Source organism: Zingiber officinale, chromosome 7A, assembly GCF_018446385.1.
Source record: "Zingiber officinale cultivar Zhangliang chromosome 7A, Zo_v1.1, whole genome shotgun sequence".
NCBI lineage: Eukaryota > Viridiplantae > Streptophyta > Magnoliopsida > Zingiberales > Zingiberaceae > Zingiber > Zingiber officinale.
The window spans coordinates 102,577,745-102,603,255 of record NC_055998.1 but is presented as its reverse complement, the minus strand read 5'-3'; the positions used below and the strand labels follow the sequence as shown (position 1 = coordinate 102,603,255).

The 25,511-nt window shown below is 36.3% G+C and overlaps 1 protein-coding gene and 1 long non-coding RNA gene across 3 annotated transcripts in view; both read right to left on the bottom strand.

Moving 5' to 3' along the window:
* LOC122001925 (serine/threonine protein phosphatase 2A 55 kDa regulatory subunit B beta isoform-like) overlaps positions 1-6,692 on the bottom strand; it is a 31,306-nt gene extending 24,614 nt beyond the window's left edge. For both annotated transcript variants that reach the window (XM_042556920.1, XM_042556921.1), the window contains exons 1-4: positions 6,377-6,692; positions 2,624-2,727; positions 2,443-2,538; positions 2,252-2,371 (exon numbers count right to left, since the gene is read on the bottom strand). In XM_042556920.1, the coding sequence (XP_042412854.1) occupies positions 2,252-2,371; positions 2,443-2,538; positions 2,624-2,727; positions 6,377-6,500 (444 nt within the window). In that variant the 5' untranslated portion in view covers positions 6,501-6,692. The remainder of the gene's footprint in view (positions 1-2,251; positions 2,372-2,442; positions 2,539-2,623; positions 2,728-6,376) is intronic.
* Positions 6,693-9,677: 2,985 nt separating this feature from the next.
* On the bottom strand, positions 9,678-10,020 carry LOC122000323. Its single transcript, XR_006117079.1, has 3 exons — positions 9,985-10,020; positions 9,774-9,903; positions 9,678-9,705 (listed from the first exon to the last, which is right to left on the bottom strand). It is a non-coding gene; the product is annotated as an uncharacterized LOC122000323 (long non-coding RNA).
* Between the last annotated feature and the right edge of the window lie 15,491 nt (positions 10,021-25,511).

Sequence of the window (25,511 nt, the reverse complement as noted above, 5' to 3'; positions counted from 1 at the left end):
TATTTTAACTGTTATGTTATTGTTTTTTAACCCTAACTTAACTTGGGTTGATTACATCAAAAAAGGGGAGAATTGTTAGTACCCTGGAATAGTTTTGATATGATCAACCAAGTTAAGTTAGGCTTTGCGTTATTTGATGTCGTGTGTTTGAGAATACAGGGAACTTAAGAACGCAAGAAGTCGAGCAGAAGACGCGGCGGATGAGAAGGATAGCACGGGAAACGAGTTGATAGGCTCGGTGCATCCGAGGGACGAGAAGCTGCGTAAGAGTACCCTAGTGGAGCGAGAAGGACGCGCGCGACATTTCTGAAGGATGAGAAGCCGAAGTGGAAGCCTGCTCGAAGAGAAGGAAAATCAACTAAGGAGTTGATCTTAGCTGATCTGCCTCAAGGAAGGTGCCTTCCATGAACAGTGTCAAAGGCGTATTCTGATGACTGTTGGCTGAAGATAAGGTTTTATCTTCGACGATAAAACTTGGCTGACTGAAGGCGCCATGAACCTAATGGAAGGCGCTTTCAAGCTTTGGATAGAATTTTCCAAAGCCATAAAAAGACCCCTGGAACTAGAAAATAGACAACAACTTGAGTATTAACTTTCCTAATCATTTCTGAGCTGTCAACGTGTGTAAAAGGTTTCTCTATCTTCAACAAAGGAGTTCTTTAGTGAGTTTTCAAATGCCTTGGATTAACAACCACCTAAGTTATAACCAAGTAAAACTCTGACTTTTTACCTACTCTTTTAAATTGTTATTTCTTTTATGTTAATTGTTTTTGCTTACTTTAATTGTGCTAATCTAATCAAGTCAAAGATCGAGAAATGGTTGAATTTCATTGTGTAAGCAATTCACCCCCCCCCTTCTTGCTGGTCTAAATTTTAATATGCATGTTTGCTTAGTATTGTGTCGTGCCGATATATATATATATATATATATATATAAATTTAAAAATAAGTTGTATATTAATTTTATATAACTTGATAACATATCTTTATCAAAACTTCCGAAATAAAGGAAGTTAATTTAAAGTATTTCCTAGACGTAAAAAATATGTTAATATTCATGATTTCAAATCTCAAATTGATTCTAAGATTAAAAATAAATAAACTATTAACTATAGTAATTATTTAAATTAACACAAAAATCCTAATTTATATATAATAATTATATAAATTATTTATTTATTAATTTATATAATTATATTTTATAAATATTCTAAATTATATATATATATAGCTTATATTGTATTTTAAAATCAAATTTATTTTAAAAATTATATATTTAAAAAAAATTTAATAATTAATTTTTTAGAATTATTCATAAAATTTTATAATTACTTTTCATTTTTAAAAATTATTTTAAATATTTTTATAAAATTTTAATCCATTTTTAATCTATAAAAATAATTTAAAGTTTGATTTTAAAATTATTTTAAATTATATAACTATATATTATATAGATTATCTTTTTTTACTTTATTTTTTTATAGTTTTAAAATAAAATTATATATTATAATTATATTAATTAATTAACAATTTATTTAAATAATTTAAATTAATATAATAATTAATTAGAAATTATACATATAATATAATGATTTTAATTAAAACTTTTAATAAAATCCAACTTTTCCATGTCGATCGCAATCCGCCTCTCTTCCTGTTCATGATTTTTCTCTCCGCCGCCTCACCGTCGCCTCGCCGCCTCGCCTCACCATCGCCTCGCCACCTCGCCTCACCGCCGCCTCCACCTCACCACCGCTAATCTCTCATCGGATGCTTCCAAGTCTTGATCCCTTCTCCCTTCTATTGCGCGCACATAACGCACACAATAATGACACACCCAAAATTGTTGTCCTTGCTCGGTCCCGCATTGGAATTGTAAAAATCATCCATCTCGAGCGGCACGGCTCGAGATTTCAATCCTTGTTCCAATCCATGGTTTACAAAAACAAGTTTGTCAATGATACAAGGGTTTAGGACCGAGTGGCCAATTGATGAGATCATTCAGATGGTATATAAAGAACATTCAATAGGTGTGTGTATAAATATGTACATCGGTGTGAATTTTCTCGCCTATAAAGATATGGAGTAACTAACTTGGAACAGGTAAAAGATGTCTAAATTCAATGGCATGATAGATTCTCTCCACAGCTAGATCCTATTTAACAAGTATATAAGATAGCATGTGAAAAATAAATTTATGATAACAAAAAAAAAAACACTTTTATAAAGATAACAGAAGCATAAAGTTTACCTTCCAGTATTTTATTGTTTTATCATTAGTTGAGAGAAGGAATAGAGCACCATTAGCTGCTTGACACCATCTAACCTTATTGATCTTCTCCTCTATTTCCAAACTTTTAAGATAGTCAAACTGAAACATACAATTAAAGAAGTTAGCACCAGGTAGCCTATCAAATTCTGGTTGGTGATTGAGATCAACACCTCTGGTTCATGGCTCTGAAATTCCGTTTTGTACCGAAACTCAGCATGCCTGCTAAATTGATAATCTTGCCTCTCCAGATCTTTCCGAGAGCCATGCTATAAAACAAATAGTCACATCACATGGAGATCACACTGAAAGGCATTTCAGCCAAAAAGAAAAAAGGAGTAGCAAGCAACATACAGTTCTAGCATCTGTCCTCTCAAATAAAACAACGCGACCTCCTCTATCTCCAGTTGCAAGATGATCTCCAGATTTATCAAATTCTATTGCTGAGATGATATCAACTTCAAGAAAAAAAAATTAAAAAGTTCATGCCAACTGACAATTTTATTAATAATACAGAAAAACCTTGTTAAGCAAAAAATTAGTATCTGTATCTACATAATTAGAAGATAACTTTGGCATGGAAAAAAAGTCAAAATCAATATAAAATTAAATGGTTCAATATGAATGACAAATTAATTAATGAGTTTTTACAAACCTGAGTCCTCAAAACTTCTAATCTTCCTAGTAAGATCCATGTTTGCCATGAACCTTAATTTAGTTGCCACAAAGGATAGTCTCCAAGGTTTAATTACAAACCAAAATGACTACTGAACCTAATCTAACCATTTAACGAAGAACAAAAAACCAACATAGAAATTAAAAAAGAGATCATGAAGGAAACTAAAATGCTCATTATTTTGGCTATCAGCTACCAACTTAGACCTCATACTGAACTATGACTAAGAAGATGGTAGTATTTCATTTGTTTCATCTGTCTATTCCATAATGTCAAAATCAGTAACTAAGGCTTCATCACCATCCACAATATGCCACTAGAATAAAAATATGGAGATTTGTGCTCAGATATCGTCAAAGAACCAAGGTTTGATGACTTAATTGAACAATGAAGTAAATGTCTTTAAATCAGTTCACAAATGTAAAATCCATTGGCAAAGTATGCCTACTCTCATATAAATTGGCAAGGGGAAAGGTTATGAATGAGAACTCAAATATAGTAACCATCATATTATCAATAAACATCAATAGTGAGCTTTAAAATTAACATAAGGTTCCGAATTTGAGGTAAAAGTGTTACTATGAACTAAAAGAATCTCAAATGAATGATTAAAGGAATTTGTTTAGCATTTCATACATCATGACAAACTAGATTATTGTAAGAGATTACAAGAACTTGGAGAAAATCACATGTAAGAAAAAGTTAAAATGAAACTGATATGATGTGATGAGGCTTAACCCTGGGTGGGGCAAGAGAAGAAGCACCAGAAAGGGAGTGTGGAATTGATCGATTAGCAAGGAAACAACCAGCAAGAATTACATTTGAGTAAAATGCAACCTATTAGACTTGTAATCAACCCTATAAAAGAGTGGGTGAGGCTCAAACAATGTTCATTGAAGAATATACAATCTATCCTCCATTTCTTCTCAATTTATCTCCCTCCCGTCTGTCCCCATCTCGGTTTTTAATTGTCTCCCCTATCAGCACACTGCCAACGGCATCCATGTTGCACATCTTTATCCAAGAGCTCTAGTATCACATTTCCATGCAGTTGCATTGCAAGCCCTTCACCTAGCTGCTCCAACTGTGGTGAAATTTGCAGCAACACTATGCGCTTCCCTCCTAGCCATCCTTATTTATTGCTATAGATGTTGAGGATCCATGATTCATCTCAAAGAAAATCTCGTGAAGGAACCCCTTTTCAAATATGACACTAGTCACCTTTTGACCCAGTCCAGTTCATAGCACCACACTCCCCCCTCTCAGTCCACTAAGGGACATCTCTCAAGACATCAACTTGCAAAGTATCACCATAGAGAACAAAAAGGTGTATGCAATACTATATTTCTCAAACATTTTCTAATCGGTGCCAAAAGTTCATCATTCTTAAACCAACACCTCTAAAATTTAATTATTCATTTATTCTTAAACCCTATCCTACACCAAGACACGTAACAAATTGATATCAACGTTGTTGATAAATAATCATCTCGAACAATAAATGTTGGGGTTTCAAAGCAGATGGAAAAGATATACCAAAGTCACATTGAACAATACTGAAACCACAGTGAAAGAGAAAAGAAACTAAGATCACTACCCTGATTAAAGAGGTAGAAATCATGTGTACCCCCATCAAGGTTGAGGATGAAGGTAATATAGTACACTCAAGGAACCCAACACATCCATGTCTCTTTTCTAAGCTCCCCTATAGGGTACAAAACCAAATGGAAGGGTTCCACATTGACCTCCGCAATTCAACTTCACAAGGTATGACCACATTGATGAGCTACTCACATGATTATTAAGTTGTGAACATTAGTTTAAATATCAATGAATCAGCAAAGGAGAAAACGTTGAGATCATCTCCAACCACAAAAATTGGGCTTTCAAGTGCAGTTCATAAACTTGAGTGGGCTGAGATCAAGAAAGAAATTTAAAGGAATCGCCCAAACTCCATCAAACATGATTGTTTAATGACTATCTATGCAAGTTCAAAAGACTCTGAACCCGTGCAAGAAATCTGACAACATCCAAATAAGTAGATCTCTTCATCCTTGAACTGCTTTGACACTTGCAAACAGAAGAAAATACACATTTACCTAAAGATATCTCGTGGGAGATTCAATTAGGATGACTATATAAGCAAAAGACGAGGTGGTCTTAGACACCATAACCACAATACTAGTCCAATGCAAGACCCTCACAATTACTCGTGCAATAACTATCCAATGCCAAGATGGCTAAACAACTATCAAAGAGTCTATACTTTAAATTAATTCAATTCTTGATCGACTAGCATTGTAAATAGTTATTGATACCACACAGAGTCAAAAAAAGAGACATATAAACAGCATCAAGAGTCTCCTAAGTTCTAAGGTCTCATTGATGATCATCATAGGGTCCACTAGTCTTAAATCATGGAAATACCAACCATAATTCATTCACTACCTATCAGTGTTCTTATTGAATCAAGAAAATAGGAAGTACACCCTCCTTCATCAACAAGAACGTAGTGGCTAAACTAAACTTGAAACAAGAAATGGTTGCTCAAGTAGAATGAGTCCAAGGCTCTACATCTGCTCAAACTTCCACTTGCTGCAGGGCATAGAAGCTTTCATGAAAGAATTCTTTATTAGTCCAGTAACAAAATTCATTGTTATACTAAAAATTTAAGTGGTTGTGCAAGTTGAATCCCATCCTTGGAGGTTTCCATACCATGAGCATAGAATTCATTAAAAAAAAGGAAGACAAGTAAAGTTGCTAGGAACTAATGGGGAATGGCTGAAAACATAGTTAAGGCCCTTAAAAGAAAAATAAGGCTCATCTCACCAAATGACAGTATCACTAGAAGAGTTGGATTACCTAATTTGAGAGACAGCAAGATTGTTTCAAACAAAAGAGTCATGGTAACTTAAAACTAAAGGCATCCCTCTTGTGGAGTCACCAGCACTCCTTAACCAACAACGGACTAGAGACAAATTTTCATCGTTTTAGAGCCAGTCCTGCACCCAGGCACGTGACAGAAACTCATACAGCATCGAACCTGGAGTAACCACAAGTGTGTTTGTGGAGGAACTAATGAAACGATTAGCAAGGAACCAGAAATTTGCAAATCAAATGAGCACATACTTCCTAGATTGATCACTAAGCTGTCAAAAATGTAGGGCAAGGTAACATTTAAACAAGGAAAATCACGTATTCGTGGTTCCAATCGCCAAATCTGATCTTTCTATCGGGAAACCATAACAATACATGCGTTAGCTATCAGATATTTGCTTGCATTTCTAAGATTCCTAAGAATGACAAGTGAGATCAATCTAGCGGCAAAAACACACAATTCTCAACTCGCACCAAAACCCGAAATCTCAGATAAGTAAATCGATCACAAAAGGCCAAAGGATCTTATCAAAGTGGCGTAACAAAGATCGCACCTTCCTGGACTTCCTCTCCGACCATGCGCTCCCCGAATACCTGCGAGAACTTCCAATCCAGAGGCGGCGAAATGGTAGACGACGCCACCGCCCGCCCTTCATCCTCGTCACTGTCCCCGCTCATCTCGATACAAGAGTTCCAAGGATATCGGGATCGGGTTCCAGCGGCATCAAATGCCCTTCGCGGGGATCAGCGGGCGGCGCAGCTCGATTGGGAGCGGATTCCCGATTCGGCCATGAGGGTTTTCGGACAAATGGGACGCTGGCGATGGAGACCAAGCGAGACGACAACGACCAGGGGGAAAGGGAAATAATAATAATAATAATAATAATAATAATAATAATAATTTTGCTCACTCGTTTTCTCTCCGTGTGGAAACCTCCTCCCCCCTCTTTTGTCCCTGTCCAACGAGATAGTCAATTGATTAAAGATGACAGGCCTACTGTAATAAAACAAAAAAATAATTTTTATTGGGCATATATCGAAAAAAAAAAATCACCTCTTAACCAACTTGACTATTGAATTCATGATTTATTTCTCTTTATATAATATAAAAAATATCTAAAGATGGATTGAGAAGGACATCTGAGATGAGTGTAATCATCTTTTACAATCATAAAAAGAGATAGATTGTGAAGGACATAAAAATTCAGTATTATTAAATATTGGAGAATGTGATGATCCTCAAATATACAATCATAATTAGGTCAATGGATAGTCTCTATAAAAAAAGATTATCAAGTTAAACATGAATTAAATAGAGAATCTAGTGAAGCTATGATAAGAGTAGGTAAAAACTACTTAGGCGATGTAGCTAGAACAACATAGAAAGCTTATAAAATTATTTATCTTGAAGAAATAGCTCGTAGAGCTTCTCAAGGAAACAATATCTTAAAATTTTGTTATACCATCCATAGGCTATTCATAGCAAGAGATGTCAATACAGGCTTAGACATACAATAATAAGAAGTTATGAGGGATTTAGAATAATTACAATTGTTTAGCTAGAACTAGATTAAGCCTTTTTGTAATGATTTTTTAGCTCTAACGGTTGTATCCAGAAACTACTACAACCTAGAATTAGGAGAAAGACTATTTAGTAAACTCCTTGGAGATCTAGGAAAAGAAATACATAAGGCTTGGACAGATGTGAAAGTAGTACACTACAAAAAATACCATTATTACCGACTGAATATTCCGTCGGTATTCCGTCGGTATATGAGATTACCGACGGAATACCGACGGAATTTCTTATATCGGAAGTATTTTGGTCGGCAATTACTTTACCGACGGAAAAATATATCCGTCGGTAAGTACCGACTGAATATATAATTCCGTCGGTAAATTACCGACTGAGATTCTTACCCGTCGGTAAAAAACCAAACGGTGGTGAACGGAAACTCCCGACGGAAACAGTGATTCCGTCGGCATAATACCGACGGAAACAGTGATTCCGTCGGTGTTTACCGACGGAAACAGTCATGCCGTCGGTATTATGCCGACGGAATCACTGTTTCCGTCGGTAAACACCGACGGAAACAATTATTCCGTCGGTAAACACCGACGGAAACAATGATTCTGTCGGTGTTTGCCGACGGAAACATTGATTCTGTCGGGAATATATCGAAGAAAACCCTGTACTTTCGATAATTTACCGACGGAAATTATAATTCCGTCGGTAAAAATCTGGAAAAAATTTGAAATCCAGCCCCTGTTTTGCTAATTTCCCATATACAAATTTAATACAAATACAAACCATCACAAGCGATGGTATCACAAACACAATCCACACAATATATTAACAACATACAACAACAATATCACAATGTAAATCAATCCACAATCTCCAAAATACAACATACAACAAATATATAAACTTAACTGAACGACAAATAGAAAATCTCCAAACTATAATAAAATCTAAGTATCAAGTTCTCACAATCAAAAGTATCTAAAATTATACAAGTGAACGACAAATACAAAATATCCAAAATACATACCATGATACATCACTTATACATATATCCGAATATAATCCTGTAAAAGTCAAATACAATAGATTATGATTAGAATAAATCGATGCAAATATAATATAACTCAAACATTGTTATATATAACTAATTTTACTTGTAAAAAAGATACCTGGATTATATTTTGGATATCCAATAATAGTGGTGATGGTGAATGTATCAGTATGAACTCCGAAAAAATGTAAAACACTTTAAGATAAGCATCTAATAATATACAATAAATATATTTGACTTAATGAATATCTAAAAAAATATAAAAAAAAATCAAGTTATAGTTAAACATACCTCAACAAAATCTAATCATCAGCGGGGTCGGGGTCTGATGGGTCTGGGGTCTCCTCTGACTGGGGTTGCTGTGATGGGTCCCATCGTGCAATGATTGCTTGCATCTAGGCCAATGCCTGCTCCTATGCAGCCCACTTCTTCTCCCACTTCTGATCCATGGTAGTCATCTGAGTCTTCAAGTCTTGGTTTTCTTTTCTTAATGACTCCACCTCAGAAGAAGAAGAAGAGGAACTCGCACGACCTCTAGGAGTCCTCAAGCGATCAAATACCACCTTGGCCTGGGAACCAAAGCCGTAGAGGGAGGAGTTCTTTGTCCTTCCACCCACAACATCATAATAAATTTCATTTATTTCCTGAGTGGATAGATCCTGTGACTCCCCTCCCTCTACTGGTGGCTGAGATGCCTGAGCAACCCTGCTTGTCATTTCCTCCTGTGTAGAAAAAATATACAATTTATATATTATACACAATTATTAAAGCTAATTAATCATTATTAAAGATTAAATATAAATTGTAAGTTAATAATTCAAACCCCAATGTTCTTTGATCGATCATCAATATATGTGTCATCCTTTCTCTTGTGAGTTTTGAGAAAGATCTCCAAGCAAGTGGGTTGTCTTTCTAAAGAACGCTCCTGCATGCACAAACAAATTTGACTAAAATTATACAAGTTCATTAATAAATAAAAATTTATTTTATATAACTTTAAATTAAAATCACCAGATTCATAGCGTGCTCAACAATGGAACGAGATCCTGATGTATGTCGAGCAGATCCAGTACTCGGGCCACCTGGCTCTGTATTCCTATTCGCTCGAGCTTTTAGAGCCTTTGTCTGCCATCTTTCTGCAGACCAAGTGGTCGTCCATGCACTCCAAATCTCCTCGGATACATAAGCAGGTCGTGTGCCATCCTTTCTCACATAGTATAATAGGTCTTGTACAACTTGGCACAATAAATATTCCAAGTTTTTGCAAATTCTACCTCGTGTCCCTCCTCCCATGTATATTTTTTCTGCAATTTAAAAATAAAATTTTAGAATATTAAAGGATAAATATAATGTACATATTCAATTTACTTACCACAAATTCTTGATAATAGAAATCCTTAGTTCCAGCATCTACATGTTTCCATGTAGTCCCAAATATGCAGACTCTTTCCTTAAATTTCCGTGTGATATATGTGGATACTCGATGGCCGTCGGGAGTAAACCTATATATAAGTAATATTAAGACATAAGATATATGTTATAAATAAAGAACTTGAATTACTAATAATAAAAAAAATACTTACGACTCTCCAACAACCCTAAGTACGGTGGATCCACAGACTGGTGCTGGAAAATCTGCCATGATACCTTATATCTACAAAAACATATTAGCACACATCATAATAAATCTTTAATAACATGATAAATAAGCAACAAAACATGATTAAAGCATAACTTACTAGATGAATAATAATGCTAAAATTTAATCAATGCTAGACTCTGGAAGCATTTCTACTCAACATTAACAGTTTGTAAGTCGTCGTCGCTAGACTCTGTTAGTTCAACAAAATCCTCACTGCTGGATTTCTCTCCATCATCTATCTCCTCGTCAGTGGCATTACCATCTACAAGTAATTGTGATGTAGATTGGATTTGTGAATCAACCGAATGTCTCTCTACTTCGTCATTCTGAAATGCATCATGGTTTTGAGCAGTAATACTGTTCGGCATTTCTATGGTTGAACGAGACTTCAATCGACAAACAGACAACCATTCACTAGCTCTTCTTCTCTTCGTAGGATATTCAAGATAAACCACCTGACCCGCTTGTATTGCAAAAATGAAAGGTTCAAACTTATTGAACCTTCTGTTTGCATTAACCTCTACTAAATTATAATTTGGATGTATTCTGGTACCTGTTCTTGGGGTTGGATCATACCATGAACATTTGAACAACACACACCTTTTTATCGGTAATGCAGGATACTCAACCTCTATAATTTCCTCAAGTCTACCATAGTAATCAAACTCAGTGTTATTGGTGTCGATAGATCCTTTAACGCAGACACCAGAATTAAAAGTTAATCTCTGCGAATCTCGTTGTCTCACATGGAATTTGAGACCATTAACATAGTAACCCGAATAGACCATTATTTGGCGTAGGGGTCCAGATGCAAGATTCAATATTCTATCATCTTGTACATTAGATATTCTTCGGTCTTTCACCTATCAAAATAGTAATACGAAAAATTAGGACCGAATTTTTTTTAATAAATAATTATGAAAATTTCTCTAACTCACATATATTTGAAACCATAATGCAAATTTGGTCTCTAACTTTTCAACAACCTCACTTGCAGTCATTGATGGATTTTGAAGATGTAATTGTTGCTCATACAAGCTTTGAAAAAAGATAATTATAAGAAAATTAGGATATCAAGCAATTAACTACAACGAAATAAAAGCTTGATTAGAGAAGTTAACTTACTTTATGTAGGGTTTGACCTCATCACAGTTTAAGAGTATGTATGTTCTTGCAGCATGGTATTCTTGTTGAGTTAACCATCTAGAAACAGATGCACCCATTGGTTTACCAGAAAATTTGAAAATAGAAAGCATCGATGGATCTATATTCTGAGTATCATCAGAATTTCTAGGACATTTGCGGTGTCTGGTTTTAACATTATCAGCAAAATAATAAGAGCATAACGAAGATGCTTCCTCCACCAGATAAGCATTACATATTGACCCTTCAACTCTTGCTTTATTACGAACATTATTTTTTAATTTTCTTAAAAACCTTTCAAATGGGTACATCCATCCAGACTTCGCAAGACCAGCTAGTTATGCCTCATATGGTAAACGAATTGATAGATGTTCCATTGAATAAAAGAACTTGGATGGAAATATGCGCCCAACTTACAAAGTATGAGAGAAATGTCAGTCTCTAGCTGAATCATATCAACCGTCATAATACACCTCATTGTCAAATCTCAAAAAAAAGACTCAACTCGTAAGTGCTTGCCAAACATTATTGGAAAATCATGAAAAGCTATTGGAATAAGTCTTTGCATGAACACATGACAGTCATGGCTCTTCATTCCAAACATCTTTAATTTGTTCATGTCAACGCATCGAGCCATATTCGAAGCATATCCATCTGGAAATTTAATTTCTTTTAACCAACTACATAAAGCTTGTTTACCATCTTTGTCCAATGTATAACAAGCTTTTGGAAACTTATTGGTTGTTTCATTCTGATGCAATTCTGGTCTGTTGACTAGTTCTTTTAATTCTTCACGTGATTTTGCAGTGACCTTAGTTCTTCCAGGTACATTCATCATAGTGTTGAAGATATTATCAAAGAAATTTTTCTCAACATGCATCACATCTATATTGTGTCGAATGAGTAGATACTTCCAATAAGGCAACTCCCAGAATATGCTCCTTTTCTTCCAACCACACTTGCTCATCCTCACAATATACTTATTTATCTCATCATAATTAGGCTGAGATACTGGGAGAAATCCATAACTATATATTTGTTCAATGATTTCTTCACCTGAAGCATGGACTGCTGGGGGAGGTTTTCTGACTACAACATTCTTTAGAAAATTTTTATTATTTCGCCTAAAAGGGTGATCTAGTGGTAGAAATTTACGATGATTATCAAACCAAGATATCTTCCCACTGCAAGGTAATGAAAATGCATCGGACTCTGTCATGCAATGTGGGCATGCTAATTTACCAGCCGTGCTCCATCCCGACAACATTGAGTATGCTGGAAAATCACTGATCGTCCATAATAAGGCCGCATGCAATGTAAAATTAGTTTTGCTTGCAATATCATAAGTAACCGACCCTACATTCCATAATTCATTAAGCTCGGCAATTAGAGGTTGCAAGAAAACATCTATCTTATCTTTTGGATTGGCTGGACCAGGAATAAGCACGGTAAGAAACATAAATTCATCTTTCATGCACATCCATGGTGGTAAATTATACGGTGTTAATATAACTGGCCAAGATGAATATTGTTGTCTCGACTGACCAAATGGTTGAAATCCATCTGCAGAAAGTCCCAATCTCACATTTCGTGGTTCCATTGCAAAGGAGGGAAACACATTATCAAGATGTTTCCATGCAGGAGAATCACAAGGATGACACATTATACCTTCTTCATGCTCATGCTCATGCTCATGATGCCACAACATGTGGTTAGCTGTAGCTGCAGATGCATATAAGCGTTGAAGTCTAGCAGTTAACGGAAAATAATACATTACTTTCCAAGCAATATTTTTCTTCTTCTTCCCTGGTATGCGATTACGATGCTTAAAATGAGGGTGAGTACAGATTTTACATTCATTCAAATCACTGTCTTCATTCCAAAATATCATGCAGTTGTTTATACAACAATCAATTTTCTCTACAGGCAAACCTAAACCTCTGATCAATTTCTTTATTTCATAGAAGCTATCAGTCATTATGTTATCAGTAGGGAGCAACTCTGACATCAATTGACAAATGTCATCATAACATCTTTCTGAGAAATGATGTTCTGCTTTCATATTCAATAACCTTGCTGTAGCTGATAGTTGTGAATGACCAGAAGGAATGTCTTCACACACTTCTCTTTCACTAGCCTTTAACATTTCATATAGTTGCTGATATTCAGGGGTTGGTATTTCATCTATATTCGAATAATCAACTGCATTCATCGCATCTTGAACCATTGATTGCATTGAAATATCATAATTATTTGATGCTTCAGGAGCTGTAACAGTAGTCCCAGAATATGAACCACCAGATGACCCAATTGGTTCATATATATAAGGCTCTCCGTGGCAATACCAATTGTAGTAATTTGGCACAAATCCATTTCTACATATGTGTATTTTTACGGTATCTTCATCACGAAATGATCTATTTTGACATTTTTTATGATTGCACGAACACCGTAACTCAGAACCATTCATACATTCTGGATGACTTTTAGCAAAAATCACAAACTGTTCAACTTCAACAATAAAATCATCTCTGATAAAACCATTGTCTAATCGATTGTACATCCAAGCTTTGTTCATATACATTGGTATAACCTAAAGAGAATATAAATTGAAACATTATTAAACTTGTTGTATCACTTGAAATAAGTTTAAATAAAGAATTATGTGCACAATTTCATCTCACGATCATCATATCATATTACCATAAATCACCTCTACACTAGAACAATTAAATGAAACTATTATAAACATGTTGTTCCTTATAGCATTATCAAATGAAATAATCATACATATATGAGAAGCATCAATCAAACTACATTTTATGCAAGTACAATAGCGAAATTGATCAAAATATGTCATGACACTTAAATTTTCTAGGGTTTACATTGTGCTCAGCTACGAACAGTAACAAAGCACCGCTACAATTGCGAGCAGGCTGCTGGCCGCGAGCAGCGAGCCGTGAGCAGGCCGCCAGCCGCGAGCATTGAGGCGCGAGCAGCCCACTGGCCGCGAGCAGGCTGCCGACCGCGAGCAGACCGCTGCCCGCCGGCCATGAGCAGGCCGCTGCTTTGCCGGCCGTGAACAGGCCGCCGGCAGCGATCCGCGAGCAGGGCGCGGCTGCCGGCCGTGTGAAAACTCAAATGAGAGAGGAGAATAGAAGAGCATACCTGAGAGATCGCCGGAACGGTGTGAACGGGAGGAAAGGGCGCCGAGATCGCTGGAGAGAGCCGCCGGAATATCGCCGCCGCTGAGGAAAGAAAGAGGTCGCGCGAAGAGGAAAGGGACAATCTGTGCCCTAAAACGTGATTTACCGACGGAAATATATTTCCGTCGGTAATTACCGACGGAACATTAATTCCGTCGATAATCACCGACGGAATGGTTAATTCCGTCGGTAATTTCGGCTAGTTATCAGGTAAGGTTTAGCGAATGCAAAGAAAACGGGTACGGGCGGAAACTTACTGACGAAATACTATTTCCGTCGGTATAATAAAACCCTAAACCCGTTAATTACCGACTGAATATCATTCCGTCGGTCATGTTTACGCCCGCACCCGCCTATTTACCGACGGAATAAGAAGTCCGTCGGAAATACACAAAATTCTAACGGCGATATTGTGGGACTCCCCGACGGAATAGTGATTCCGTCGGTAATTACCGACCGATCTAAATCCCGTCGGTACTTCCCGATAGAGGTATATTCAGTCGGTATACGCCGACGGAGTTGAGATTCCGTCGGTACTCCTGTCGTTAAACTCATGCATTTTTGTAGTGGTACCACAATATGATAATATTAGTATACGAATTCAACATATTATTTCAATTCTAAAAGAAAAATGTACCTACATCCATATATAGAAACAACTCAAAAATTAACAATATGAGTTTTGTAGTCAAATATATACACCTCAATAATATGGACTCTATTAGAATAAATAACAAAATAAATATAAAAGCCTTCCAACAAGACCTCCTAGACAATCTATGCTAAAGCCAAAGACAGTCAGACCAAAAAAGACATATTATGTTAGAAAAAGTAGAGAAAAGAAATCACATCTAAATAAAGAGAAACATGCAAGAAAATTTAAACCAGAGAAGACTTATGCTAATACAATTACTTATTTTGCTTGTAATAAACCTGGTCATTTATCTTCAGCATGTCTAAATAAGAAAAATCTATACACGAGAGAAGCAAAATTAGTTAATTATATCAATCTTGACTTAGTAGAAATACAATCAGATGTTTCTGATACCTTCTCTATTTATTGTTGTTAGAGTGTATACTGAAAGCCTAAGCTTTTGTAAACATTTATTTTAAATAAAGAATCATATTTGGTCAAATTGTCTACATTTGTTTGTAGTTGTTCAATTAATTTATATTGTAGATAACATAGTATGTGGTGTCACATACAGAAGATAATGTTATTAGTACCTTATAAATTATAAACAGTAGCTCAGGACCAAAATGGAAAGGAACAAATCATTGGAAGGTCGTAGTGTAATTAGGAATTAGTTTATCTTAACTATATAATTACACTAGTATACTTAAAGTGTATTGAGTAAGATCATTAGAGGTCGTTTCTTTTATACTGACTTTATAAAGGAACAAAGACCTCAGTTATTATGGAAGTGTGTACTCTTAATCCTAATATAATAACAAGCACATATATTTGATATTTATTTCTTTAATTTATCAATGGGTGAGATTTAGTTCGATAAATCAATAAGCCCGATAAGTTGGGAAATGATATCACTTATAGTGTGTGTTGTTGATTATAGAAGGAAACTGTGTCCTAGTAATCTAGGTTGATAATATCCCCAAGAAAAGCTCATAAGGATTGCCATGTTAAACCCTGCAGGTGGACTCAGTCCGACATGACGATAAGGTTGAGTGGTACTATTCTTGGACTAAGATACTAATTAAATGAGTTGTCAGTAACTCACTTAATTAGTGGACATTTGACATCTTAAACACAGGGAGACTAACACACTCATAATAAGAAGGAGCCCAAAAATGTAATTTGGGATTGGTGTGGTAGTTCAATAATAGTTCTCTAGTGGAATGAATTATTATTGATAAAATTAAGTTGTGTGTTCGGGGCGAACACGGGATGCTTAATTTTATCGGGAGACCAAAACAAATTCCTCCTCTCGGTCCCTATCATAGCCTCTTATTTATAGAGTACTATACCCACCTATACCCACCTTCATACCCATGATGTAGGGGCCGGCCAATCTAGCTTGTGGATCAAGCTAGGGCCGGCCAAGCCTTGGTTCATGGGTGGCCGGCCCTAGCTTGAACCCAAGCTTAGGTGGCCGACCCCTATTAAATTAAAAAGAATTTTAATTTTAAAATTTTCTTATGTGAAAGATATAATTTATTGGAGAGATTTAAAATTAAAATATCTCTTTTTAAAAGATCTACAAAAGATTAAAGAAAGAGATTAGATCTCTTTCCTTATTTGTAGATTGGAAAGATATTTTATTTTTCTTCTTTGTAAATTATTCACATGTTGAAAAATTAAAATTATAGAAATTTCTTTTTATCAACCATGAAGGGATTTGAAAGGAAAATTTTATTTTTTAAAATTTCCGAAGACAAATAAGGAATTTTTAATTGTTGATTGAAAATAGTCTTGTTTGCTCTCCATGAGGTGGTCGGCCATGACATGTCTAATTGGGAAATTTTATTTTATTTTTCTTAATTAATTCATGTCAAGGAAAGTTAAGGAAATTTTATTATAATTAAATTTCCTTATTTGCCAAAGCTAAGGATTATAAAAGAGGGGGGTTTTGGGAGCCTTCAAGGTGAACAACCTCTATTAGTTTCTCCCTCTTTTCTTCCTTGGTGTGGCCGGCCACTTCCCTTTCTCTTCTCTCCATCCTTTGTGGCCGAAACCTTCTTCCCTCTTGGAGATCAAGTGGTGGCCGGTTTCTAGCTTGGAGAAGAAGGAGAGAAAGCTTTCATCCCTTGGAGCATTGGTGGTGATTTCTCGTCTTCCTTGGAGGTGCACTTGATTTGACCAAACCTTGCAAGGAGGAGAAGAAGGTGCTTTGGTGGTTTCTCATCTCAGAAGATCGTTGCTCACACAACGTCCGAGGTTAGAAGAGGAATACGGTAGAAGACCTAGAGGTTTTTGCTTACAAAAGAAAAGGTATACTAGTATTTTATTTCCGCATCATACTAGTTTTATCTTCATGTAAACATACCAAATACAAGAGGCATGTGATTCTAGTATTTCAAATTTTTTTCGATGTTGTGTTCTTTTGTTTTTCTTTTCCTTGTGATTTGATTGTTCTTTTTGGTTGACCTAAAGTTATTTAAGGAAATTAAATATTAGATTTCCTTAAAAGGCTTTGTCTAGGCGGTGGTGGTTGTTCCCATATCCAAAAAGGTCATATGCCTCGCCATGCAGTCCTGGAAGCCAATTTTGGAAATTAGTATTTAATGGAATTAATAACCTAGGTGATTTGGATCGAACGTGTTAAGTTCCGCAGGAGATCCAAGTCTAAACCTAAAAGAACAAATAGATTAAACTTCGGATCAAACGTATTAAGTTCCGCAGGCGATCCAAGTTTAATTTAAAAGAACACATGGTAGCTAGGAAAAGGTTCAGACCTTTATACAAAATTTTTGTATAGTGGAACCATTAGGTTTTCCGAGTAGCAACCAACAATTGGTATCAGAGCTAGGGTTTTGCCTCTGTGTATTTGGTATTAGTTTAATTATGCACATGTCATACATAATTTAGGCAGGTTAATAGTAGGATGTGCTAACTTTGTGATGCAGGATCCAAATATTATGATTTTTAGTTATTATGTGTGTGATTGGACCCTTGGACATATCAAGGGCATTTATGTGTGTGTGCATGATTGTATTATAAAATACAACAGGAGCTGTATTTAGTTTTATTAGGATTTTATTTTTGATCTAGTTACATGTACATTCCTTCGAGGAATATAGGATCGAAAAATGTAAAATTATATTTATGTCGCGGATCGAATCTTGCAAGGCGTGGAACCTTTTGAGGACCAGAGGCGCAGTGAAACAAGGAGCAAGATGGATGCGACAACTAGACCCGGTAGCGGTGGCCAAAAATGGTAGTAGCTTGGGATGACAACACACGGAGGACAACAATAGATAAAAGCCATAATAGTTGAAAATTAGATTTTCTATTTATTGCTTTTATATTGTGCTGTGTGTGCATGTTAGTATACATATTTAGTAGGCTAGTATAGTTAAAATTCCTCATTTATAAATAACTAAGTGGGAGAGGGATTTTAAATAAATTCCACGGTCTCCATTACTGGTTTGTAAGTGATGCAAACAAGCTTGCGCGTTAGCTCTGAGTGCCTTCCTCCATATCGGATGAGCTTATTTGTGGATCACTAGAACAAACTTCCATTTTGGATGACTATAGGAAGTTAATTAAGAGCGTGTGATCTTCCCCATCGGAAGGGGCACAATCTTATTAATGGACTTAGTGTCAAGTAATGGTATACACTTAGGCACATCTGATAGTATCCTCCCCATCGGAGTCACTGCTATTATTTGTAAGACCAAAGGATACCAACTATTAATTTTATTTGTCAAAAAGATAGGTTGACAAGATAATAAAATTAATGGGTTAAACCCTCCTTTTACAAATGTTGAATTTGTATACGTCCACACTATCGTGGCATACAACATTCACGGTGTTTTGAGGTGTTGGTTAATTTAAAATAGTATTATTTGAGGAATCAATATTATTCTAAATTTAGAGTTCTGACCAAAAGTTATTTGTGATTCTTAGGATGACTTTTAACCCACTGGTCATCATACTAAAAAAGAATAGACTTACTGGTCCTAACTACATAGATTGGAAAAGGAACCTGGACATTGTTCTTACTGCTGAAAGCTATAAGTTTGTACTGACTGAGCCTTGTCCTGATGCACCCACTGGTGAATCTACCCAAGAGGAGATTGAATATCATAGGAAATGGGTAAAAGCAGATGAGATGGCGCGGTGTTATATTTTGGCTTCAATGTCAAATGTATTGCAACATCAGCATCAAGATTTACCAACAGCTTATGATATTATGAACAATCTCAAGGAACTCTTTGGTCATCAAGATCGGGCTTCTAGGCAAGAAGCCATGAGAAAGATAATGACAGCCACCATGCAAGAGGGTACTCCTATGAGGGATCATATCCTAAAGATGATGACTTATCTAAATGAAATACAAATTCTTGGAGGAGAAATTGATGGGGAAACCCAGATCGATATGATCCTCCAAACACTACCTAGAAGTTTTGAGCAATTCCGCCTGAATTACAATATGAACAAAAGGGTATATTCATTGGCGGAACTACTGACAGAACTTCAGGCAACAGAAGGTTTGTTTCGTCATAATTCTCGTATTCACTATGTTAAAAATGGTTCTACTTCTAAACCGAAAGGAAAGAAGAAGAAGAAACAAGTTGGTTCAGCAAAGAAAGTGAATAAATCTCAGAGTACAGGACCTAAAGCTGGAATGAAGAAGCCGAAGGGCAAGTGCTTCATCTGCAATCAGTCAGGGCATTGGAAGGCGGACTGTCCTCGTAGGAATCAGAACAACAAAGGTATATCTCATGCTCTAGTTGTTGAAACATGTTTAGCGGTGTTATCTACCAGCACATGGTGTGTAGATACGGGAGCCACTGATCATGTCTGCAATTCTTTGCAGGGGTTCCAGGAAACCCGACGACTATGTGAAGGAGAAATAACAGTCTACATGGGCAATGCTACTAAGGTGGCGGTTGTTGCAGTGGGAGACGTCTACTTATCTTTTAATAGGAATAGAAATTTGGTTTTAAGAAATTGTCTTTATGTACCCAGTTTTAGAAAGAATTTAATTTCAGTTTCTAAACTGTTTTTGGATGGATATTCAGTTTCTTTTAGTAATGATGTAGTTATTAAGTGAAGTAAAGTGATTATCTGTTCTGGTGCATTAGTTAGCAATTTGTATACTTTAAATCCAATTTCTCCCACAAAACAAAACATGGAAATTTATAACTCATCTTCTAACTCAAATAAGAGAAAAGAACCTTCGGAAATGAACCAAGCATATCTTTGGCATCTAAGGCTTGGTCATATTAACTTAAGTAGGATTCAGAGGCTTATAGCCGATGACTTTTGGGTTCATTAGAGTTGGAAAAATTTTCAACTTGTGAATCTTGCTTGGAAGGTAAAATGACTAAGAGGCCTTTTAAGGCCAAGGGGTATAGAGCCAAAGAAGTGTTAGAATAAGTTCATTCTGATTTGTGTGGTCCTATGTCTATCCAGGCAAGAGGTGGTTTTGAATATTTTGTCTCTTTTATAGACGATTATTCAAGATACGGATACATTTACCTAATGCGCCGCAAGTCCGAGTGCTTTTATAAGTTCAAAGAGTACAAGGCTGATGTGGAGAAACGACTAGGTAAAAGTATCAAGACACTACGGTCTGATCGTGGTGGCGAATACCTCTTAGGAGAGTTTAGGAATTACTTATCAGAAGCCGGGATTCAATCCCAACTGTCTGCACCTGGTACACCCCAACAGAATGGTGTGGCAGAATGAAGGAATAGGACTCTTATGGAAATGATTATATCGATGATGAGTTATTCAGAATTACCAAATTCGTTTTGGGGATACGCTCTGGAAACGGCAATGTACATTCTGAACTTAGTACCTTCTAAATCAGTTTCTTCTACTCCCATAGAATTGTGGAATGGGCGAAAATTCAGTCTAAGACATATTCAAATTTGGGGTAATCCAGCACATGTGCTGAAACCAGATGCTGATAAGTTAGAATCTCGTACAGAAGTTCGCGTGTTTGTGGGGTATCCCAGAGGAACGAAAGGTGGTTTATTTTATAGTCCTAAAGACCAGAAGGTCATTGTTAGCACCAATGCCCAGTTTTTAGAAGAAAACTATATAATGGATCACAAGCCCAGTAGCAAAGTTGTTTTAGAAGAACTTAGAGAGGACACGTCTACCTTAGTACCAACAGTACAAGATAAAGTACCACAAGAGACTGCAACACGTGTCACACATGATACACAACCACAGACAGTGCCTCGTCGTAGTGGGAGGGTTGTAAGGCAGCCTGATAGATTCATGTTTTTGGGAGAGTCTTCGAACTTGATCCTGGGTAAACATGAACCTAATCCCCGAACATATGACGAAGCACTCCAAGATATAGATGCAACATCTTGGCAAAAGACAATGAATTCTGAAATAGAGTCTATGTACTCTAATAAGGTCTGGGAGCTCGTAGAACCACCTGATGGTATAAAAGCCGTTGGATGCAAGTGGATCTACAAAAGGAAAAGAGGGATAGACGGGAAGGTAGAAGCCTTCAAAGCTAGGCTTGTTGCGAAAGGGTACACTCAGAAAGAGAGAATCGATTATGAGGAGACCTTTTCACCGGTAGCAATGCTTAAGTCTATCCGGATACTCTTATCCATTGCTGCTCATATGGATTATGAGATTTGGCAAATGGATGTCAAGACAGCTTTCCTTAATGGAAGTCTTGAAGAGAACATCCATATGAAGTAACCAGAATGGTTCATTGAAAAAGGCAAAGAGCATCTAGTGTGCAAGCTCAATCGGTCCATTTATGGACTGAAGCAAGCTTCAAGGTCTTGGAACATCCGGTTTAATGAAGTAATTCAGTCATATGGATTTATTCAGTGTCCGGATGAGTCTTGTGTATACAAGAAGTGTAACGGAAACATGGTGGTATTTCTTGTACTATACGTAGATGATATTTTGTTAATTGGCAACAATGTCAAGGTATTATCGGACATAAGGGTATGGTTATCCAAACAATTTGATATGAAGGACTTAGGAGATTGTGCACATATTCTTGGGATCAAAGTTATAAGGGATCGCAAGAAAAGAATGTTGTGTCTGTCCCAAGCTTCATATATAGATACAATCCTTGCTCATTTTAGTATGCAGGATTCCAAGAAAGGTTTCTTACCTTTTAGGCATGGAGTAGCTCTATCTAAAGAGATGTCTTCGAAGACATCAAAGGAGATAGAGGACATGAAAGCAGTTCCTTATGCTTCGGCTGTAGGAAGCCTAATGTATGCAATGCTATGTACGAGAGCTGATATCTGTTTTGCCGTGGGCATGATTAGCAGATATCAAAGTAACTCTGGACAAGGATATTGGACTGTGGTAAAGTATATATTAAAGTACCTGAGAAGGACTAGAGATTATATGCTAGTTTACCAAGCAGACGATTTGCTCCCTGTGGGTTACACGGATTCAGATTTCCAATCAGATAGGGACAACAGTAAGTCTACATCAGGCTATGTGTTTACTTTAGGAGGTGGAGCCATTGCATAGAGGAGTGTTAAGCAGAAATGTGTTTCGGACTCAACCATGGAAGCTGAGTATGTAGCAGCCTCTGAGGCGGCTAAAGAAGCAGTATGGCTCAGGAACTTTCTAATGGACTTAGATGTGATTCCTGGTTTGCCCAAAATCATCACAATTTATTGTGATAATAGCGGTGCAGTTGCAAACTCGAAAGAACCACGAGCCCATAAGGCAAGTAAACATATAAAGCGCAAGTACCACCTGATACGAAAGATCGTGAAGCGAGGAGAAGTTGTCATCACCAAGATTGCATCAGCATATAACCTGGCAGATCCTTTCACTAAGGCCCTTCCGGCAAAAGCTTTCGATCGGCATGTGGAGGGAATGAGAATCAGATGTATGGCAGAAGATATGGCAGCTTAGTCATTAGTATAAGTGGGAGATTGTTAGAGTGTATACTGAAAGCCTAAGCTTTTGTAAACATTTATTTTAAATAAAGAATCACATTTGGTCAAATTGTCTACATTTGTTTGTAGTTGTTCAATTAATTTATATTGTAGATAACATAGTATGTGGTGTCACATACAGAAGATGATGTTATGAGTACCTTATAAATTATAAACAGTAGCTAACGACCAAAATGGAAAGGAACAAACCATTGGAAGGTCGTAGTATAATTAGGAATTAGTTTATCTTAACTATATAATTATACTAGTACACTTAGAGTGTATTGGGTAGGATCATTAGAGGTCGTTTCTTTTATACTAACTTTATAAAGGAACAAAGACCTCAGTTATTATGGAAGTGTGTGCTCTTAATCCTAATATAATAACAAGCACATATATTTGATATTTATTTCTTTAATTTATCAATGAGTGAGATTTAGTTCGATAAATTAATAAGCCCGATAAGTTGGGAAATGATATCACTTATAGTGTGTGTTGTTGATTATAGAAGGAAACTGTGTCCTAGTAATCTAGGTTGATAATGTCCCCAAGAAAAGCTCATAAGGATTGTCATGTTAAATCCTGCAGGTGGACTCAGTCCGATATGACGATAAGGTTGAGTGGTGCTATTCTTGGACTAAGATACTAATTAAATGAGTTGTCAGTAACTCACTTAATTAGTGGACATTTGACATCTTAAACACAGGGAGACTAACACACTCATAATAAGAAGGAGCCCAAAAATATAATTTGGGATTGGTGTGGTAATTCAATAATAGTTCTCTAGTGGAATGAATTATTATTGATAAAATTAAGTTGTGTGTTCGGGACGAACACAGGATGCTTAATTTTATCGGGAGACCAAAACCAATTCCTCCTCTCGGTCCCTATCGTAGCATCTTATTTATAGAGTACTATACCCACCTATACCCACATTCATACCCATGATGTAAGGGCCGGCCAATCTAGCTTGTGGATCAAGCTAGGGCCGGCCAAGCCTTGGTTCATGGGTGGCTGGCCCTAGCTTGAACCCAAGCTTAGGTGGCCGACCCCCCATTAAATTAAAAAGAATTTTATTTTAAAATTTTCTTATGTGAAAGATATAATTTATTGGAGAGATTTAAAATTAAAATATCTCTTTTTAAAAGATCTACAAAAGATTAAAGAAAGAGATTAGATCTCTTTCCTTATTTGTAGATTGGAAAGATATTTTATTTTTCTTCTTTGTAAATTATTCACATGTTGAAAAATTAAAATTATAGAAATTTCTTTTTATCAACCATGAAGGGATTTTAAAGGGAAATTTTATTTTTTAAAATTTCTGAAGACAAATAAGGAATTTTTAATTGTTGATTGAAAATTGTCTTGTTTGCTCTCCATGAGGTGGCCGGCCATGATATGTCTAATTGGGAAATTTTATTTTATTTTTCTTAATTAATTCATGTCAAGGAAAGTTAAGGAAATTTTATTGTAATTAAATTTCCTTATTTGCCAAAGCTAAGGATTATAAAAGAGGGGGTTTTGGGAGCCTTCAAGGTGAACAACCTCTATTAGTTTCTCCCTTTTTTCTTCCTTGGTGTGGCCGGCCACTTCCCTTTCTCTTCTCTCCATCCTTTGTGGCCGAAACCTTCTTCCCTCTTGGAGATCAAGTAGTGGCCGGTTTCTAGCTTGGAGAAGAAGGAGAGAAAGCTTTCATCCCTTGGAGCATTGGTGGTGATTTCTCGTCTTCCTTGGAGGTGCACTTGATTTGGCCGAACCTTGCAAGGAGGAGAAGAAGGTGCTTTGGTGGTTTCTCATTTCGGAAGATCGTTGCCCACACAACGTCCGAGGTTAGAAGAGGAATACGGTAGAAGACCTAGAGGTTTTTGCTTACAAAAGAAAATGTATACTAGTATTTTATTTCCGCATCATACTAGTTTTATCTTCATGTAAAAATACCAAATACAAGAGGCATGCGATTCTAGTATTTCGAATTTTTTTTGATGTTGTGTTCTTTTGTTTTTCTTTTCCTTGTGATTTGATTGTTCTTTTCGGTTGATCTAAAGTTATTTAAGGAAATTAAATATTAGCTTTCCTTAAAAGGCTTTGTCTAGGCGGTGGTGGTTGTTCCCATATCCAAGAAGGCCATGTGCCTCGCCATGCAGTCCTGGAAGTCAATTTTGGAAATTAGTATTTAATGGAATTAATAACCTAGGTGATTTGGATCGAACGTGTTAAGTTCCGCAGGAGATCCAAGTCTAAACCTAAAAGAACAAATAGATTAAACTTCGGATCAAACGTGTTAAGTTCCGCAGGCGATCCAAGTTTAATTTAAAAGAACACATGGTAGCTAGGAAAAGGTTCAGACCTTTGTACAAAATTTTTGTACAGTGGAACCATTAGGTTTTCCGAGTAGCAACCAACAATTGTATGATCTCGGTAGATAATATTGAGGAAATACCACCTTCACCTGACTATAACTTAATCAACTCTTTCCTACATCCGTCTGATCCTCCTATATATCCTGAAATGCCTCACAATAGAGAATATGCTTCATTAGATTATCTAG